General features: G+C 43.6%; 1 protein-coding gene across 1 annotated transcript in view; it reads right to left on the reverse strand.

Moving 5' to 3' along the window:
• The window catches only part of POLK (DNA polymerase kappa), an 85198-nt gene that overhangs the window by 44109 nt on the left and 21863 nt on the right, over positions 1–19226 (reverse strand). The window contains exons 2-7 of the mRNA XM_066602880.1: positions 18097–18263; positions 16308–16427; positions 9785–9937; positions 8744–8875; positions 7152–7317; positions 6631–6873 (exon numbers count right to left, since the gene is read on the reverse strand). Coding sequence (XP_066458977.1) covers positions 6631–6873; positions 7152–7317; positions 8744–8875; positions 9785–9937; positions 16308–16427; positions 18097–18234 — 952 coding nt within the window. The 5' untranslated portion in view covers positions 18235–18263. The remainder of the gene's footprint in view (positions 1–6630; positions 6874–7151; positions 7318–8743; positions 8876–9784; positions 9938–16307; positions 16428–18096; positions 18264–19226) is intronic.

Consider the following 19226-nt stretch of genomic DNA (forward strand, 5'->3'; position numbering starts at 1 on the left):
TGTCTGCGTTTCTGCATCATGACTACAAAGGAACCAGAGATGGAAGCCCTCCAAACTGTAAGTGTTACTTGTTGCAGGAATGTTATGCTCAGGGATTCAGCATTGTGTGTTTTTCCCTTATGTGCATGCATGTATATTCTGCAGGACAGTGAATCCACTCGGTCTAAACAGGACCTAAAGAAAAAACACAGGAATGGCGCTCTGTGTCTTTAAAAAAAAAAAACAAAAAAAAAAACTGGACGAAGCGTATAAAGAGCGCTATGCCCCAATTGTACCTCCAGGATCCTTACGGACGAACAGGCGCATTCAGGGAAGATATTAGATCCCTGGTTAGAGAGGAGGTCCGGGCATCGATTTCCAGTCTCCCCCCCCAGCTCAGCGGGAGGAAGGGCCGCTAAAAGGGCGAGCCACATACCGCTAACGAGCTCAGAGTTTGAGCAATGCCTGGGCAACTTGTCAAATGGCGAACTCTTTGACCGTCCCCCTGACGCCAGGGATGAGAATATAAAGTACTATTTCTCATCTGGGGACCTGGCTGACCTGATCAAAGCAGCCAGGGATACAAGGGGATGTGGTCGAGCCAAGATCCGTACAGGACACCGTGTCCGGCGGGCTCAGACCAAGGAACCGCACAGTGTTTCCGTTTAATGATACCCTGAAGTAATCACGTATGAGTGGGCTGCGCGAACAGACACCTCTATTTGTCCTGCGAATATAAAGAGAGACTCCGCTTTGTGGAGAAAGACGTGAGCATCTACGCACGGTCCGGGAGCACGGCGGACCACAGGTCTGACCGCCCGGGGTTCACCACCGCAGCGGTCGGAGTGGCGGACCAGAGGTCCTTGGGTCCCCTCCTTCCCCTGCCACAGCTCGGCGCAGTGGTTTCAGCCAGGGAGAGCGGCGGGCCATGGGCTCAGATGCCTCTCTCCTCCAGGCATGCCGGTGCGGCCGCGTGCGGCGTCAGGCACAGGTGGCCATAATGGCCAAAAAGACAGCCCTGCCATTCAAGGACTCCTCTCATCTTAAAGACCCGATGGACAGGGTTGACGCCTTGATGGAAATGGGCCTGGCAAACAACGGCCTATACGCTGAAGTCCAATATCGCAGCGACTTCTGTGGCGAGGTCGATGTTCCTCTGATTGGGGGAACTCGATGACCAGATTAAACAGAAGGCCCCTAGAGATACGTTACTGGGATGCATGCCTCTACTTAGATCAGCAACAGGCGGTCTGGCTGAAAACATGGAAAGCAGATACGGCTTCCAAAGGAAGGCCGTGTAACATCTCGGTTTCATGGCCAGCACATCTTTGGCGCGGACTCGGAGGAGATCCTAAAAAGAGCTACCGACAGGACCCACAGTTTCCCGGACCAAGCAAAAACGGGATTTCCCCACAAACCTCAGCCATCCTTCAAGCCATACCGAGGCAAAGGAAAGACGGGGTGCTGGTCCTACCCCAAAGGAGGCAGGAGTAAGACAAAAACAACCCCTTCCCCTGTAGGCGAGTACCAGGGGGGGGCAGACTGTTGAGCTTTCCCGGCCCCCACGCAATCCCCCGCCCTGCAGGGTATCTTTGGAAATGAAATTTCTAAGGTGCTACAGATGGGGGCGATAGTCCAGGTCCCCGCAGTAGAACAGGGCTTGGGGTTCTACCCACCCCTATTTCTGCTCAAAAAACCGAACGACAGTTTCGGATGATCCTTAATCTGAAGGGCCTGAACAGGTTGATTACCTACAAAAGGTTTAAGATGGAAACCATCAGGTCTGCAGTAACTCTGATCAAAAGAGGGGACTTTATGAGTACCGTCGTTCTAAAGGACGCGTACTACCACGTCCCAGTCCTGTCGGAACATCACAAGTACCTGCGGTTTGCCATCAGGATTGGCAGCCGTGTACACCATTTTCAATTCCAGTGCCTACCCCTCGGAATTTCAACGGCACCCAGGATATTCTCTAAAATAGCGCAGAGATGGTGGCGCATCTCCACGTGGCAGGCATTAACATTGTCCCATACCTGGACGATTTCCTAGTAATGGCATCCTCGCCGAAGATCCTCAAGGAGGATACCAGCCGAATCATCTCCCTGTTTCAGAGACTGGGGTGGTTAGTTAACTTCCCTAAATCTAGTCTTCTCCCTGAGACGCGAAAGACCTCCTGGGGGTACAGATAGACTCAGGGTCTCAGATCTTGTCTTTGCCTCCACCCAGGCAGGAAAACCTTAGTCTGGCAGCACAGAAATGCGGCCAGAAGAAACAAATAACGATTAGGGACGCAATGAGGCTCCTGGGCCTTATGACCTCCTGTATCGGCATTATTCCTTGGGCCCAGGCTCACTCAAGGACGCTACAGAGAGCCACCCTGGGCAACTGGGATGGGGCAACAACCTCTCTGGACCGCAGAACGCCCGTGTCATCAGCGGTCACAAGGTCCCTCCGCTGGTGGCGGTTAACTGGCAACCTAGAGGCGGAGTCCCCATGGGTGACAGAGCCCTTCATCTCCGTAGTCACCAACGCAAGCCAGCCTGGCTGGGGAGCGCAAGTGGGGCAGCGTTTGCTCCAGGGCAAATGGGGTCCGACACTGCGTGCCTAGACCTCAAATTTCAGAGAGCTTAGGGCCATCTGGGAGCATGTTAAGATCTTCCCGGATAACAGGACCGCCGTTTCACTTATTCACCACCAGGGAGGTACCAGAAACTTTCACCTACTGAAATTAACAGCCCCGATTCTCTGATGGGCCGAGTCCACGGTACAGTCCCTGACAGCGGTCCATCTCAAGGGATCCCAGATCCTGACAGCCGACTTTCTAAGTCAAAGAGGCCTAGACCCCGGGGAATGGTCTCTGAATCGAGGAATTTCGTCTCATTACAGAAACCCGGGGCAGTCCACAGGTGGACCTGTTTGCGAGCAGCAAAAATTCATAATGTCCCGCCTATTTTTCCCTAGATCCGAGGGACAAGTCCGAGGGGTTAGACGCTTTTTCCCATAGTTGGGACTTCAGTCTGGCGTACGCCTTCCCCCTCCCCCATACCCCTGATCCCGAGAGTTCTTCAGAAGGTCCAGCAGAGCAACATCACGCTGATCCTGATCACCCAACACTGGGGGAAAAAGGGCATGGTTTCCGGTGCTCCTAAAGCTCGCCATCTCGGAGCCAATCTGCCTTCCATCCAGGAAGGACCTTCTAGCGCAGGGCCCAGTTCCTTGCTCCAACCTAGAGAGACTGAACCTCGCAGTGTGGATATTGAGGAACAGACGCTAAGACAAGGTCTGTCCTCCAGAGTTATCGCAACTCTACGCCAGTTCGAAAACCTGTAACCTCAGCTACTTATAATAAGATCGGGAAAAAAAAAAAAAAAAAAAAAAAAATTCTCCTCCTGGAGGGGGCTGGGGGTCTCCAATCTTGACACTTTGGTGGCGGAGATTTTGGACTTCCTCCAGATAAAAACCTGAGAGCAGGAACCCTGGAAGTACAGGTAGCAGCGCTCTCAGCCATTCTAGACCAACCTTTGGCGGATCATAGACTGATCCGCAGGTTCATGAAAGCGGCAGAAAGAATGAGGTCAGTTAGCTGTAGTACAGCTTCCCCCATGGGACCTGAACCTAGTTTTCCAAAGCCTCTGCAAAGACCCCCTCAACCTATCGATCAGATTCCGATTAGGTTCCTCACGTTTAAAACTGTGTTCCTGGTAGCTATCACAGCAGCAAGGCATGTAAGCAAGCCCCAGGCCCTATCTTGTAAGACGTCTTACCTATTAAGCCAGGATGATGGGGTCCTACAAAAAACAGACCCCCGTTTTTTCTTCCAAAGGTAGCCTCAAAATTCCACAGACAGCAAGAAATTATTCTCCCATCCTTCTGTCAAAATCCTCAAAACGATAGGGAAAGAGACTACCATAGCCTGGATGCAAGGAAGGCCATTCTATGCTACCCAGAGCAGACATTATCCTTTTAGGAAGGCTGACTGTCTTTTGTTCAATTTCAGGGGCCAGGCAGAGGAAGAGCGGCTTCTAGGAGACCCATTAGCCACCGGATAAAATCCACCATCCAGCAGGCCTACTCGTCCTGCAACAGCGCTATCCTGGAAGGACTCAAGGCCCATTCTACTAGGGCAGTATCCTGCTCCTGGGCAGAGAGGGCTATGGTGACGCCGCACCAAATCTGTAAGGCAGCCACATGGTCCAACCTGCACACATTCGCAAAACATCACAGGCCAAATGCGGACCTCTCCTCCGATCTCTCTCTTTCGGGAGAAGGGTCCTGCAGGCAGTGGTCCCTCCCTAAAGAGTTAATCTGGTATACTCCATGTCTGCCGTCAGGATGACGCTGGGAAAAGGGAGTGAATTTCTTACCGAAAATTCCTTTTTCCCGAGTCATCCTGACGGCACATATTTCCCTCCCAAAAATTCACACGTTTATATAAACGTTTATGCGGGCACGAATCTGTAGCCCAGAGGCTCCTATGTTGGACATTTCCTTTAATGCGGAAAATTTGTGCATATTATCTTGTGTTATGTCCGGGTAAGCTACCCTCTTGTTTGTGTTCAAATGGAACTAACCATGTTATTTTTTTCGGAGCAAATAAATATCTTCCTTGGTTAACCACGACATGTCCATGTAAGTAATTTAGAAGACACTGGTGAATGGGAGACGGGAGGAGCCTTTTAAAGTCTCTTGCTTCCTGTCCCTACGAGGTCAAGGTGCAACCTCCATGTCTGCCGTCAGGATGACTCGGGAAAAAGGAATTTTCGGTAAGAAATTCACTCCCTTTTCTGTTTGTCTTCTGAAATAAACTGAAGAAAGTTTATAAACTGTCTAGTCCAGAGTGTCTGTGCCACCTCATCCCCTGAAGGACTGTCTCACAGGGATTAGTCTTTTTAGCACTCCTGTTTGAGCTTTGTGGCTGAAATTAGCAATAAACCACAGTATGTCACAGGAGCCTTTTGTCAGGTAGGCTCTGTCATAATTTGCGACATATGATACATTTGTCTGGGCTTATTGGTGACAGAACCAGATTCATGTAAGTTATAAAATTGGACCCATTGGTCTTATAAGTATAAAAGATTCATGGCAGGGTAAAGAAATGAATAAAAACCATTATTCCCATAGCTAAATTCTTCCTGTATATTGCGTAACAGTTTTGTGAAAACTCTAGCCTAATTACATTAAGAAAAAGCACAACAAATATTTAACCCAAGACAAGTCTCCTATTGCTGACAGTGGGGCAAAAATAAATTACACGGATGCTGCCTGAAGGAATAAAAGGACACTGAGCTTAGATAGGTTATTTGTAATGTGAAAAATAAAGGTTACTTTTTATCCTTTGTCTTCAGAGAAGTAAGTAAAACTAAAAAAAAAGCTTATTATAGGCTAGAGTTTTTTTTCTCATAAATTAGCGGATAAGAACATGCAGAGTAGGAGAGAGAAGGGCTAAAAACCAAGCTGTCAGTCCAGCCTCATTGACCGTTCCCCTGTTGAGACTCAAACTGCAGTGGCGATATACAATAACATAGTGATATAGAATGTTAAGCTGAAAAAGGCACATATCCATCTAATTCAGCCTATTACCCTACCCCCAACGTTGATCCACAGAAAGGCAAAAAAGTCAAATAGGGTGGAAGTCAATTTATCTCATTTAAGGGAAAAAAAAATTATTTCCCGACTCGAATCTGCCAACCAGAATAATATCTGGATCAACAACCCTTCTGAAATAATTAGTGACTATAACATGAAATATTGTATTCCTCCAGAAAGGCCTCCAGGCCCCTCAAACTTATTACATTTGCCATCAGCATTTCCTGAGACAGAGAGTTCCAAAGTCTCACTGCTCTTACAGTAAAGAACCCCCTGCTATACTGGTGTAGAAACCTTCTTTCCTCTAGCTGTAGAGGGCGCCCCCTGTTACAGTCACAGTCCTACGTATAAATAAATGGTGAAAATATCTCTGTATTGTCCCGATATATTTATACATAGTTATTAAGTCGCCCCTCAGGTGTGTTTTTTCCAAACGAAATAACCCGCATTTTGATAACCTCTCTGGGTATTGTAGTCCAACCATTCCATTACTTTAGTTGCCAGCCTTTGATCCCACTCAAGTGATATGTAGAAGCTGTAGAAGAGAAAACAGTGCAACATTTTCAAACAAACCCTATTGCAAAAATGATTGTCAGCCTAAAATACATGTATTTAAGTGAACAAGAAAATTGCCCCCCAAAAGTGTTCATAGCTTTTAACTCTTAATATTTCTGAGGGAATTTGAAGAATTTCGAGAGCCAAACACAACATCCAGAGCCAGATTGTTAGGCTCTTCTCTTTCTACATGGCTTTATTATGTTGGCAGACATTGCAAAGGAGAGAATGGATATGCAGCTTGGCTAGCTTTGCTTGTGAGCATCCAGGCTTGATGTCCAGATTCATAACAAGTAGAGTAGTTCCAGGAAAATAAACTCAAATGAAAGATAGAACAATATTAAAATGATCCAAGAAGTGAAAAAGTATTCCATCAGTGACCTGCAAGGCAAGGATACCAGTAACTTAGTTCTACCCATTAGAGATAAGTATAGAGTACACTGCTGTTTTTCATCGCAACATACAAGGTGAAAGAAAAAGCATCAAAACCAACTGATAATAAACCCAAACCTGCACTGGCGGTCAGCGTGGTCTTCTGTTCTATACGAAACCTCATTTCCCTTACAGCTTCCTCTACTGATGTTCCAAAGACAAACACCTTTTCCTGTGGTTGTGCTTTACTCTCACACTTGGCATCTTGTCTGGAGTGGTCACGACATTGGTCTGACAAAAGGGTAGGACTGTCTTCAAAAAGAACCGGTGATATGGACAGGGTTTCTTCTGGGTCACCCTTGGCTTCAGTACTCTCCACACCTAGACTCATCGATAGAAAAAAGTGGGCTAGATTTACTAATGTGATTGCATCTAGACTTTATAGTATAATGCAACACTTTATGGTTGGGCAGAGTACTAAACATCACTCATTTAAAAGATTACATTATGGGCAGTAAGTTTTTGAGTGTCCACTAAAATGTTTAAGGCTACAAATGGTCTGAAAGACATGTAAAATAATTCCAACCAAAATCAGGTAACATATGGAGTCTAGTGAAAATTGGACAGTGTCACTAGATCCAATTCTATGATCTTTATACCTGCCGGAGGGTTTACATTTTCAGTATTTCCAGTTCTAATGACAAACGTTCTCCGTTCCTCTGTCCAAGTCAGCCGCTCTTCTAAATGATCAGTGATATCCAGATAGGCCTCATCAAGGCTCATAGGTAAAAAGTTGGGATCATACTCACAAAGTATTTCTCGAACCTACAGAAACAATATTATAATTCTACATAAAATTTTATATTAATTTTGCCTCAATCTATTTAAAACAGAAGTTTCCAACAATTTTGCAGATGTTTGGCACTAACAATTCCCAGCATACTTGTAGCCGTCAGGGCATGCTGGGGGCTGCAGTTTAACCGCAGTTATAGAGTCACAGGTTGAAAACCACCAATTTATTTTTAAAAAAAACTACGGGGGGAAAAAAGTCACCACATTTTGTTTAGCCGTTTTATTACTCCGACCACAACTCTAAGCATGGTGGGGATTAGATCCGCAACATCTGATCAGTCACTGATTGGAAACAACTATTCTAAAGTCTTGCCTGTGTTCTACATTTTCTCAGCTTTTTGCCTTTGTGAAAAATAGTTCAACCTGCTCATTTTTTTGAAAGAGAGAACAGTTTTCAAAATACTATAAATATCACAAAATAAAAAAATAAAGCAAAAAAGGTGCTCCAAAAAGTCTGCAAAATGGAGCAAAAGAAATAAATTATGTGGTAAAATGTAGGGCAGCAGTTGCAGAATCTGAACGTTCTCTCCGCATTCTTGTGAATTCCCTCAAGACATCCCAGTTTCCTTCCAAACTCCAAGACATTCTTATAAATCACATAAACCTGACCTAACATGAGGAGCAGTTTCTGAGCTCCACTTTGGTCAGGTAATCCTGAATATTGGGTCTGTTAGTGAGTTAGGGAATAATATAGATACGTTTTTCACATTTCTCACTTTTTATAAGGGAATATGTCACCTATTTTTTTTCTAATTAAAACCACATAGTGAAACCTTTTCCATTTTTCTAATCTGATTTTTATTTTCTGATTGTAGATTTTTTTTTATTCTGTTGTCTGTACACAACTATGGGGGGAGCAGTCTTGCTTGAGTTGCATTTAGCAGCAGAGATATGCTATCCAACCCAACTCGTAAACTATTCATGCAATAGACAGGAGCTGACCCATTGACTTCTATGGGAGAGTGTTCTAGGCATGGTCTGTGACTTGTGCAGAGGTCATTGTACATGGGAGGGGGAGAAGCTAAGCTGTGACCATCACCTATTGTAAATGGTGGATCCTGTGTTGTTATCTCAATATAAGTGTTACCTTTCATTGTCATCTTGTCTGTGATGATAATAAGACGACTTCTGCAAAGTTTTCTTTACAGAACAGGAAGTATCAGGCTATTATAAGCTTCTGTGGTCAGTGTAATAAATGCAGAATTTTAGCATTTTAAAAAAATATATAAAAATACAGCTTGTGCACAAAATTTTTTTTAAAAAAAACAAAAAATTCCTAAAGAAACATGTTTAACATAAAAACTTGATTAATAAAAAAATAAATAAACACACAGGTCATTTTCTGATGACACATTCCCTTTAAAACAATGGTGTTTTTTTGTGCAATTTCAGGACATACCTCTTTACTTACTGCCCGATATTTGTCAAAGTTTGTTGGAACAATATGTAGATTTGGACACAACTTCTTTGCAATGAATCCTGGCATAGCTGCACGTACACCAAATCGTCTTGCTAAATAATTTGATGTGGACTTAAAGAAAGAAAAATAAAAAAACATTAAAGTGATATAAATGAATGAGTACATCTAAGTTAAGAGAAAAGGGTCAGCAATGTTTCCCAAAAAAACTCCACTCTGGTCTATAGATTGTAGCTGGTATTGCAATCAAATCAAATTCAAGTCAATGGGGCCCATGTTGCAATACTGGAAAAATCTCATGGGCAAAGGTTGTCACTGTTTGGAGGGGAATCTGCCTTTTTTAATTTCATATAACTCTTTAAGACTACATTATATGGAACACTAGGAGATATATACGAATTAGAGTTGAGCGAACATACTCTGCCGAGCTTGATGCTCGTTCGAGTATTAGCATACTCGATGGTGCTCGTTACTCGAACGAGCATCAAGCCGTGTTTGACCCCGCCCCAGTTTTTGGCTCCTCCCCGCTGTGACGAACCTAGGAAAAAAAAAAAAAAGCTTGGCACCCGGCGCATCACATACCAAATGCTCAAATCTCCCATTGTAGTCAATGGAGTTCGTTACTCGAGTAGAGCTCTCGAATTTTACGAAAAGCTTGACTCGAATAATGCAGACTCGAGCATTTGGGTGCTCGCTCATCTCTAATACTAATGCATTACATGGATGGATGGATCAGGTTCGCTGGGGCCACCAATATTTGGCAGCTCTCCAATATGGCTCATAGGAGGGGAGCTTTAGCCGGGGACTTCCTGCTACCATATCCATTTGCATCAATAAGGAAAATAGACAAAAGGTTGACCCAGATTAAATTTTAATATTCAACTGAGCTCCGTTTAACAGTTTTGCCATTGACTTGAAAAGGCTAAAAATTGCATGCATGTAATTTATGTATAACCATTCATACAGCATATATCTGTAGCATAACTTATGATATGGGAGTAGTGCTCCAGTTTTCATACTCACCAACATGCTCATGGAGCCCACAGCCATGGGTTTGTCCTTCAGTTCAGGATTGTCTCTCATTTCCACTGCTGCATAAAATGCATCCATGTCAACGTGTACAATAAAACGTCTCAGGTCACGAGTCCGCTCAAATTCTAGAGTCAGCTTGTCCACCTATTTGTTGGAGCACAAAAAAAAACATCTAGTTCCCACCATTGCTAACACGGTCTACTTCAGAACACATTTCTTAAAAGGTATCGGTCATAAAAATTAGGCATTACTTGCTTTGGTTGTATTGTTCACAAATGACCTCAGATAGGTCAAAGCTAATGAACCATGCCCAGTCCTAGTCTTGTATGACATATGGATTCAGAAAAATTGGAGGCTTGGCGAATAGAAATGAGCGAGCATACTCGCTAAGGACAATTGCTCAATCAGGTGAGTTGCGGCCATGAGCGGGAAGGGAGGGGGGGGGGGGAGAGAGATCTCCCCTCCGTTCCTCCCCGCTCTCCCCCGCTGCGCCCCGCCCGCCGCCGGCAGCCGAACCTTCTCTGCCGAGCGGGCAGGTACTCGCTAAGGGCAATGCTCAATCGAGCAACTGCCCTTAGCGAGTATGCTGGCTCATCTCTATTGGCGAACATAGATCAACGTTGATCTTGCTGTGTTGGAAAGACGTAAGGATCTAAGCAACTTTAACAAAGGCCAAATTGTGATAGCTAGAAAATGGCGGCAGAGAGTGTCAAAAATATCAGGGTTTGTTAGGTCTTCCCTTATGTAGTAGTTAATAGCTACCAAAAGTAGTCTAAGAAAAGATAATTGGTGAATCCGTGACAGGATAGTGGGTGTCCAAGGATCATCAATGAGTGTGGGGAACAAAGCCTGGCCCATCATCTGCTCTGATCCCTCAAAAGAACTACTGTTACACTAATTGATGTTTGCTGTTATAGAAAGGTGTCAGAGTACTCGTTGCATAAGGAGCTGTGTACTCAGTCCGGTCAGAGTGTGTATGCAGACACCAGTGCACCACTGAAAGTACCTACAATGGACATTTGAGCATCTTAACAGGACTATAGAGCAATGCAAGAAGGCCTGATTGGATTAATCACATTTTCTTTACAGCATGGGGATGGCCAGGTGTGTGTGCGCGTCACTTATCTGGGGAAGAGGTGGTATTAGGACACAGTATGAGAAGACGACAAACCAGTAAAGGTACTGTGATGCTCTGGTCAATCTTCTACTGGAAAAGGTTCTCCTTGGGTCCTGGCATTCATGTGGATGTTTCTATGATACATACCAGCTACCTACAAATTGAAAACACTAACTATACCACTTCATGGCAGCAGTATTTGTGAATGTCAGTCAACTTTTTCAGCAGGATAATGTGCCCTGCCATGGTGTAAAAATAGTTCGAGAATGGTCTGAGGAATGTGAAAGAGTTCAAGGTGTTGACTTGGCCTCCAATTTTCCCAGATCTCATTCTGATCGAGCATTTGTGGGATGTGCTTGAAAAATAAGTCTGAACCACGGAAGCCCCACTTCACAAGTTACAGGACTTAAAAAATCTGCTGCTAACATCTTGATGACAAATGCCACAGGACACCTTCAGATGTCTTGTGGAGTCCCCATCTTGACAAGTCAGAGCTATTTCGGCAGCATGAAGGAGACCTACATAATATTCGGCAGGTAGTTCTAATATAATGGCTGGTAATGCTAATAAGATAGATATTATATAAACTTAGGAGTTGGGTCTCCGGTCTTTCACTCACCTGGAAAGGCTTTCCACAAGATTTTGGAATGTGCTTGAAGGGTGCACACACACAGGCTCTCAGTTTTAAAGGGCCAGCGTGCATCCTGAAACCTGTCCCCACCAATCACTAAGCATTTTCCCCCTAAGAAAACTGCCTGAGCTTTTAGTCTCCTTGCGCAACTGAAGGTGCTTCTCGTTTGTTCCAATTACCTAGTTGCTGATTCTAGCTATACCCTGACTACTCTGCATTCTCCATTCCTGACGTCTGCTTGCTTTTTTGACCATTCTCCTGTCCTTTGTCTGTACTGACTTCAGGACTGCTTGAATCATGCTGACTCTACTTTGTGTGTCCTTAAAGGGGTTGTCCCGCGGCAGCAAGTGGGTCTATACACTTCTGTATGGCCATATTAATGCACTTTGTAATGTACATTGTGCATTAATTATGAGCCATACAGAAGTTATAAGAAGTTTTTCACTTACCTGCTCCGTTGCTGGCGTCCTCGTTCCCATGGAGCCGACTAATTTTCGCCGTCTAATGGCCAAATTAGCCGCGCTTGCGCAGTCCCGGTCTTCTTCTTTTTTCAATGGGGCTGCTCGTGCTGGATGCCGGCTCCGTGTAGCTCCGCCCCGTCACGTGCCGATTCCAGCCAATCAGGAGGCTGGAATCGGCAATGGACCGCACAGAACCCCTGCGGTCCACCGAGTGAGAAGATCCCCGTGGCCATCTTCATCAGGTAAGTAAGAAGTCACCGGAGCGCGGGGATTCAGGTAAGCACTCTCCGGTGATCTTTTTTAACCCCTGCATCGGGGTTGTCTCGCGCCGAACGGGGGGGGGGGGGGTTGAAAAAAAAACCAAAAACGTTTCGGCGCGAGACAACCCCTTTAACTCTGGACTGTCCCACATGTTGACAATGCCTCTGTTCACACACTTAGGTACTGCAACTTGATCTTTAGGTGCCTCAGCAGCCACATAACTGGGCCCACTTTTAGTGCAATGACATGGCGACCCCGTAATGAAGCCAAGACCCAACTGATGGGGTGAATGGGTAAAGATCGGGCTTCCTCAGGTTTCACCTCTAGATTTGGCCCAAAGTGTGTGGTACAGCGGGTCCACATCCACTGGTTCTGACATATAACGTTCAGTGCCAATCTCAGAAGTCAGGTAAGCATCACAGATTACATTTTGGGACAATGGCAACAACCCTAGACAGTTCTCCAGCATGGAACTAGGTAATAAGGAGCCAGATGAAAGAGGTCCAAGATTCATATATGGCTACTAAGCCACGTCATGGTAACAAAAAGGTACTTTAATCAATTTTGCAGTAATAACAAATAAAAGAAAATCTATCAATAAAGGACAACATATGCAAATAAATATTCTACTCTTTTGAACCAAGTATATAACTAGAGACTATTTGTGAAGTAAAGTGTAAATCAGACTTGTTTTTGTGAACTTCTTCATACTGGTATTAATGATTGTGCGCATTCCAGCTTTGTCTTATGATTTCCAAAACTCATAAAACTCTTGATCCGGGCATGACCAGAACCTATGACTGGCTTACAGCACACTCCTCAGACGAACAATAGAAGATCTATGTGATAGCTTGCGGTCAAGCACTGTTAAACCTTGACCTTCAAGATTTTCAGCAAGCAAGGCAGAAAATAGACACAGGATAAATTGAGGTTTGAAACAAAGTACAATCCAGTCTCTGTGTTACCAAGTGTGGAAGAGTAGCGTGCTTAGAAGATGTTGCTTTCAAGATAAAAGATAAAAGAGTTGTGAAACTGAAATGTTTATACAGGCTCTAAAGGTGCATTTACACACAAAGATGGTCATTCAAAAGATGGCTTTTGAGCAATCATTTTGAATAATCTACTAATTGGTACTAATGCGTATTAGTACCAATTAGTAGCATGTGAGCCACAGAGAGCTGAATTTATTCAGAGGACCACCCGCTGTTCTCCGAATAAATTCTCTTTGTTCTGTCAGCAGGGCTGACAGCTGAGACAGTGTAATCTGCTGCCAAGGGTCTACTACGTTATCTAAATGCAATCAGCTGTTATCAGCAGTTCCCAGGCAGAGCACAGCGTGTGGTCCGTCTTATCAGGTGTTCTGCTGAAGGACGGATTTCAATCCATCGCTCGGCAGAAAACTGAAAGATGGGCACATTTACACGCAACGATTATCTCTCAAAAGATGGCTTTTGAGCACATCTTGTTGTGTCGAAATGGGCCTTTAAAGTTTCCAGATGGGAGATTACAGTAGATAACATGTATCTACAAAACCTCACTAATAGTAAAGTAGTAATTGCTATTGGCTAAGTGTTTTTGTATATTATAAAAATCATTTTACTTCGCTTGATTGGTTTTTGTCATAGGAAAACAACACAGGGATAGATTATTTAGCATTTCCTTCAAAAGCCTGAACTCCTTGATATTGATGGGTGCAGTTGTTAAAAATATATTACCCAAATGGATCCCAGTTCAGATTTGAATTTGGCACAGATATGCAACTTCTGAAAAAGTGCCACATTTTTCACTGACCTGCATCGCATACATTCATGTGAATACACGTAAGAGAGTGAACAGTAGAGGCAGGTGCTGAACAACAAAGTGCTGAAGGATATATTCAAACGTGTGATTTTCGAACGAAAAGAAACAAACAATCAGACCAAAATCAAACAGTTCAAATAGCAAAAAAATAAAAATGCAGTATGTCCTATTTTAGTCTGATTTTCTAACAAAAAAAAAAAAAGAAATCGCCCATTCAAGTCAACGGGTGCCTTAACCCCTTGAGTGGCGGGTTTCCTACCACCCTGTCGTGCCCACCAGGGCAGGTTTTTTAAAATGGTCTAATCATTGAATTTCAACTAATTTTGCAGTTGCGTCTCAAGAGCCATAACTTTTTCATTTTTCCATTGACATGGCCATGTGAGGGCTTGTTTTTTGCGGGACAAGTTGTGATTTTTTAAACAGGAGGGAGGAAAAAAAGAAATGGGGAAAAAAGAAAAAAAGGGGCCATGTCATTAAGGGGTTAAATAATGTATTACCTTCCTTCTCTGGGTCATTACGACGCATGGATACCACATGTGTGATTGTATTTTTGATTTTTTACAAAGTAAAGGGAGACAAGTGTTTTTATAATTCTTTTTTTAATAATTTTTTAACTTTTTTTTTTTTTTGTCCCTTTAGGGGTCTTCCACAGGGACCCATCAGGACCCCCTGATCACATTCTGGAGGTCTGATGGTGACAGCCCTTTACATGCTGCAGTGACAGCCCTTTACATGCTGCAGTCACATAGACTGCAGCATGTAAAGGGTTAACACAGCAGAGATCGGAGGTTTTCTCTGATCTCTGCTGTAAGAGCAGGTACCTAGCTGTCCTCTCACAGCCAAGCATCAAGCTCTCCCTGTCACAGAGACCATCGGCTTGCTTCCGACAAGCCGATGGTCTCTATGGCAACCTGTAAACAAAGCAGGAGATTGCCGATATGCCAGCAATATCTTCTGCTGGTTTTTCAGGGCCCTTGCTTTGTTCTCTGTGGGACTGTGCAGGCAGAGCACAATGTCACAGCTTGTGGCATTGTGCTCTGCAGCTCCCATAGTGATACATAGCCCGGAAATCTTCCGGGCTATGTCACTATGAGCAGTGGAGCTCGTCCCGGAAAATTTCCGGGCGTGCCACTCAAGGGGTTAAATCTGAAAAAAAAAAGGATTGTGAATCTATGTTTATATTGTGACAATGGGGATCATAAATAGAAGGGGAAAAAAAGAGCCAAGAATTGCAGAACCTGTACACTTAAGAGTTTTTTTTTTGTTTTGTTTTTTTTTTTAAACACGTGTGAAAAATGGATGCAAAGCAGATGGAAATTAAGAGTGAAAAAAAATCGTAAAAGTATGTGTGTCTGTGTGTGGGTATGGGAGGAAAGTAAAAAATTGGCTCTTTTTTGCAGATCACAATCACCCATGTGAATACAGCTTAAGGCTTCTTTTACACGAGCGCATATCGGCTGGCCGTTTTCACAGCCGGCCAATATACGCTACATTGCCTGTTCATAAGGCCTGGTAAGGCCGCCGCAAATGCGCCGACCTCACTAGGCAACTGCCCATTTCCCCTCCCTCCTTATTCCAGGCTTACCCGTTTCCCTCCCCTTCGTTCTGTGCAATGGGAGGGGTGGGGCAGAGGCGGAGCTAAGCACCAGTTTGCCTCGCCTCCTCTCATTGATGGCTATGGACAAGGGGCGGGGAGAGGGTGGGCACTTAGCTCCACCTCCACCCCGCCTCTTGTCCATAGCATCAATGGGAGGAGGCGGGGCGGACTGGCACTTAGCTCCACCCCCACCTGCCCGTCCCATTGCAAAGAACAAAGGGGAGGAAGACAGGTAAGCCTGCACAGGTGGGGGTGGGGGAGAACAGAGGTAGGGAGTTTAGCAGCCACGCTGCTAAACTCCCTCCCACCTACGGCCACTGCCATGGGCTCCCATAGGAGCCCGTGCAGCAGCTGGACGCATTCCGTCCCAAACATAGTTCCAGAACTATGTTTTGGCTCTGACGTAAAAACGCCCGTCACTATATTGGCCAGCCGGGCGTTTTTACGTCTCACAAATATGCCCATGTGAACTAATGCATTTAAATCCAATGCATCAGATCACAGTGCATATCGGCCGGCCGTGAAAACGCCGTCCGATATATGCGCTCATGTGAAAGAAGCCTCAGAGGGGTCAGCAGCGTTCTGTGAAAGCAGGAGTATGAAAAACAAAACACAACTTTGGTTGAGGTACATCAGCATTACTTTACCTGGATTTGAGCTTTCTTTATTTGTGAACTGCTCAACAGAGATTTTTGTTGTAACATTTTCTCAATGCGCTGATTTACTTGTTGGTCTTTCTTTAGTTCACTGTCATAAAATTTCGAGCCCTGTAATGTACAAAATTAATTCAAGATGTCATTGCAAATATAGGTTTCCTCCGTGTTCCAATGGTCCATAAATCGCTCCCTTCTGTTCACAGAAACTTATAATCCTGCTTAGGTCCCATAACTTGGGCCCCATTCACATTTGCGTTCAGCCTTCTGTTCTGGATTTAGGTTTCCTGCTCCAATATGAGAGCAGAACAGAATCCCTGACCAAACAGATCCATACTATAATGGAATCAAAAGATGGCGAACGGCTCCTACTAACTACAATGGGGTCCATCTGGCTTCCATTCTGTCCTCTGGCATTTTTCTGGACAAAATAACCCAAATATTCTGCACTATTTTCTCCAGGATTTTATAGCAAATCTGTGCTGGAGGGTTTGATTAAAGCCTCCAACACAGATGTGAATGAGGTCCTTAAACATGTGATAACCCAAAGTAAAATGACAACAGTATTGTTATACTTCATGTTGTCACTTTAGTAAAATTGCCCTAACGAACAGATAACAACAATATATCTATAAAGTGAAAGAAATATAATAAAATGTTGGCTACTGCACTGTTTATTAGGAGGGCTGTGGAGTCAGTAAGCAAAGCCTCCGACTCCTTATAGGACTCATGTTTAAGTGATAAAATTTATTGTATTAAAATGGTAACATCCGGCTTTTCATCACCCATATGATAAAATAATCAAGCTATTTAGATAGAGCATAAAATATATTTATTGGAATATAAAACTTTCCTAATATTGCAAATATGAAATACACCATGTGTTTAGTAGGGGCACAGATGAATAAAACATTTTTAGGACACTTCAAAACTTTCCTAAATTCCTATTAAAGAAAACGTGCAACAAATTATAAATATTTTAGAAGCTGGAGTCATTAAATTTCTAACGACTCTAACTCCACCAAAATGGGACTCCGACTCCATAGCCCTGCTTATTAGTACAGGTTATAGATATTCTCTGGATGATAAATTGGTCCAGGGACCACCCTCAATGGCACCAAATAACAGATAATTAACCAATACATCAGAGAACAAATGTTTATTTTAAGATGCCCAATTCCATCGGTCTCAGTGGGACTGGATAACTATCAAATGTGTATGGAGGTATTCTGACTCTCTTGACAATAGGTGTTGGGAAATGAAGGATCAGCCATGTTGAATTTTATGCTCTGTTTCTGCCAGAAAGTAGCGGTGACTAAAAAAAAATCTGAAAAATGTCAAAAACAGGGAAACAATTGAGGCTTTTTGTGAAATAATGTAAAAATAATCTATTGGTGTCATACAGTGTTTTTTTTAATAAAAACACCTCTGTAGTTTTTGATACAGTGGGGTTTGAGCCTAAAATGTTAGAAGTGAACAGAAAGAAGTTCATTCTTTAGGTTTCCCATTCCCTTTGAATCCACTTCTGGCTTTGTTCCTAAAATCTCTAGTAATTTCTGCACTCATGACCTTAAATACACTACTTTTAAGTACTTGCAGAAAAAATAAATGCATAAAAGCTCCTCTTATTTTGGAAAGATTTTCCAACTCATAGTACTGGAAAGAATGCAATTAAAAGTTGGCGTGTTCGCTGGAGATGAGTAACCAATTACAGAACGCTGCACAAGGTGATAAACATTGTGAATTATGTAGAGAACAAATGTTGACATGCACATTCACTCACTTTTGTGGCTTCCATTATGATCTTATTGATCTTCTCCTTATCCAGACCTTCCATTCCGGCCTTGTTGTCATTAAGGCCCATTCGGAACTGAAAGCCCTCGTTGCTTGGAGTAATCTCTTTTCCTTCTTTGAGATCCATTCTCGGAATTTTAGTTTGTGGGTCACCAGCTGCGATAAAGGCAGATCACAATGACTAGCATATTGTTCACACCAGTTTAGTTTTAGAAGAGCAAATGTGTTGAAGGTGGAAACAAGTAAAACATGGCCAAATAATGAGGAAAAAAAATGTAGTGACCATGCGAGCCGCTAAGATATCCCCATACCACAGAACATGGGCAAAGTTCATCAGCAGTTATTAGAGTTGATAGTGGATAGGGAATAACCCATTTAACCCCTTGAGTGGCGGGTTTCCTACCACCCTGTCAGACCTACCAGGGCAGGTTTTTTAAAATGGTCTAATCATTGAATTTCAACTAATTTTGCAGTTGCGTCTCAAGAGCCATAACTTTTTCATTTTTCCATTGACATGGCCATATGAGGGCTTGTTTTTTGCGGGACAAGTTGTGATTTTTTAAACAGGGGGGAGGAAAAAAAGAAACGGGGAAAAAAGAAAAAAAGGGGCCATGTCATTAAGGGGTTAAATAATGCATTAACTTCCTTCTCTGGGTCATTACGACACATGGATACCACATGTGTGATTGTATTTTTGATTTTTTTACAAAGTAAAGGGAGACAAGTGTTTTTATAATTTTTTTATAATTTTTTAACTTTTTAAAAAAAAAATAATTTTTTTTTGTCCCTTTAGGGGACTTCCACAGGGACCCATCAGGACCCCTGATCACATTCCGGGGGTCCGATGGTGACAGCCCTTTACATGCTGCAGTGACAGCCCTTTACATGCTGCAGTCACATAGACTGCAGCATGTAAAGGGTTAACACAGCAGAGATCGGAGGTTTTCTCTAATCTCTGCTGTAAGAGCTGGTACCTAGCTGTCCTCTGACAGCTAACAACCAGCTCTCCCTGCCACAGAGACCATCGGCTTGCTTCTGACAAGCCGATGGTCTCTATGGCAACCTGTAAACAAAGCAGGACATTGCCGACATGTCGGCAATATCTTCTGCTGGTTTTTC

Source organism: Eleutherodactylus coqui, chromosome 5 (assembly GCF_035609145.1).
Source record: "Eleutherodactylus coqui strain aEleCoq1 chromosome 5, aEleCoq1.hap1, whole genome shotgun sequence".
Lineage (NCBI taxonomy): Eukaryota > Metazoa > Chordata > Amphibia > Anura > Eleutherodactylidae > Eleutherodactylus > Eleutherodactylus coqui.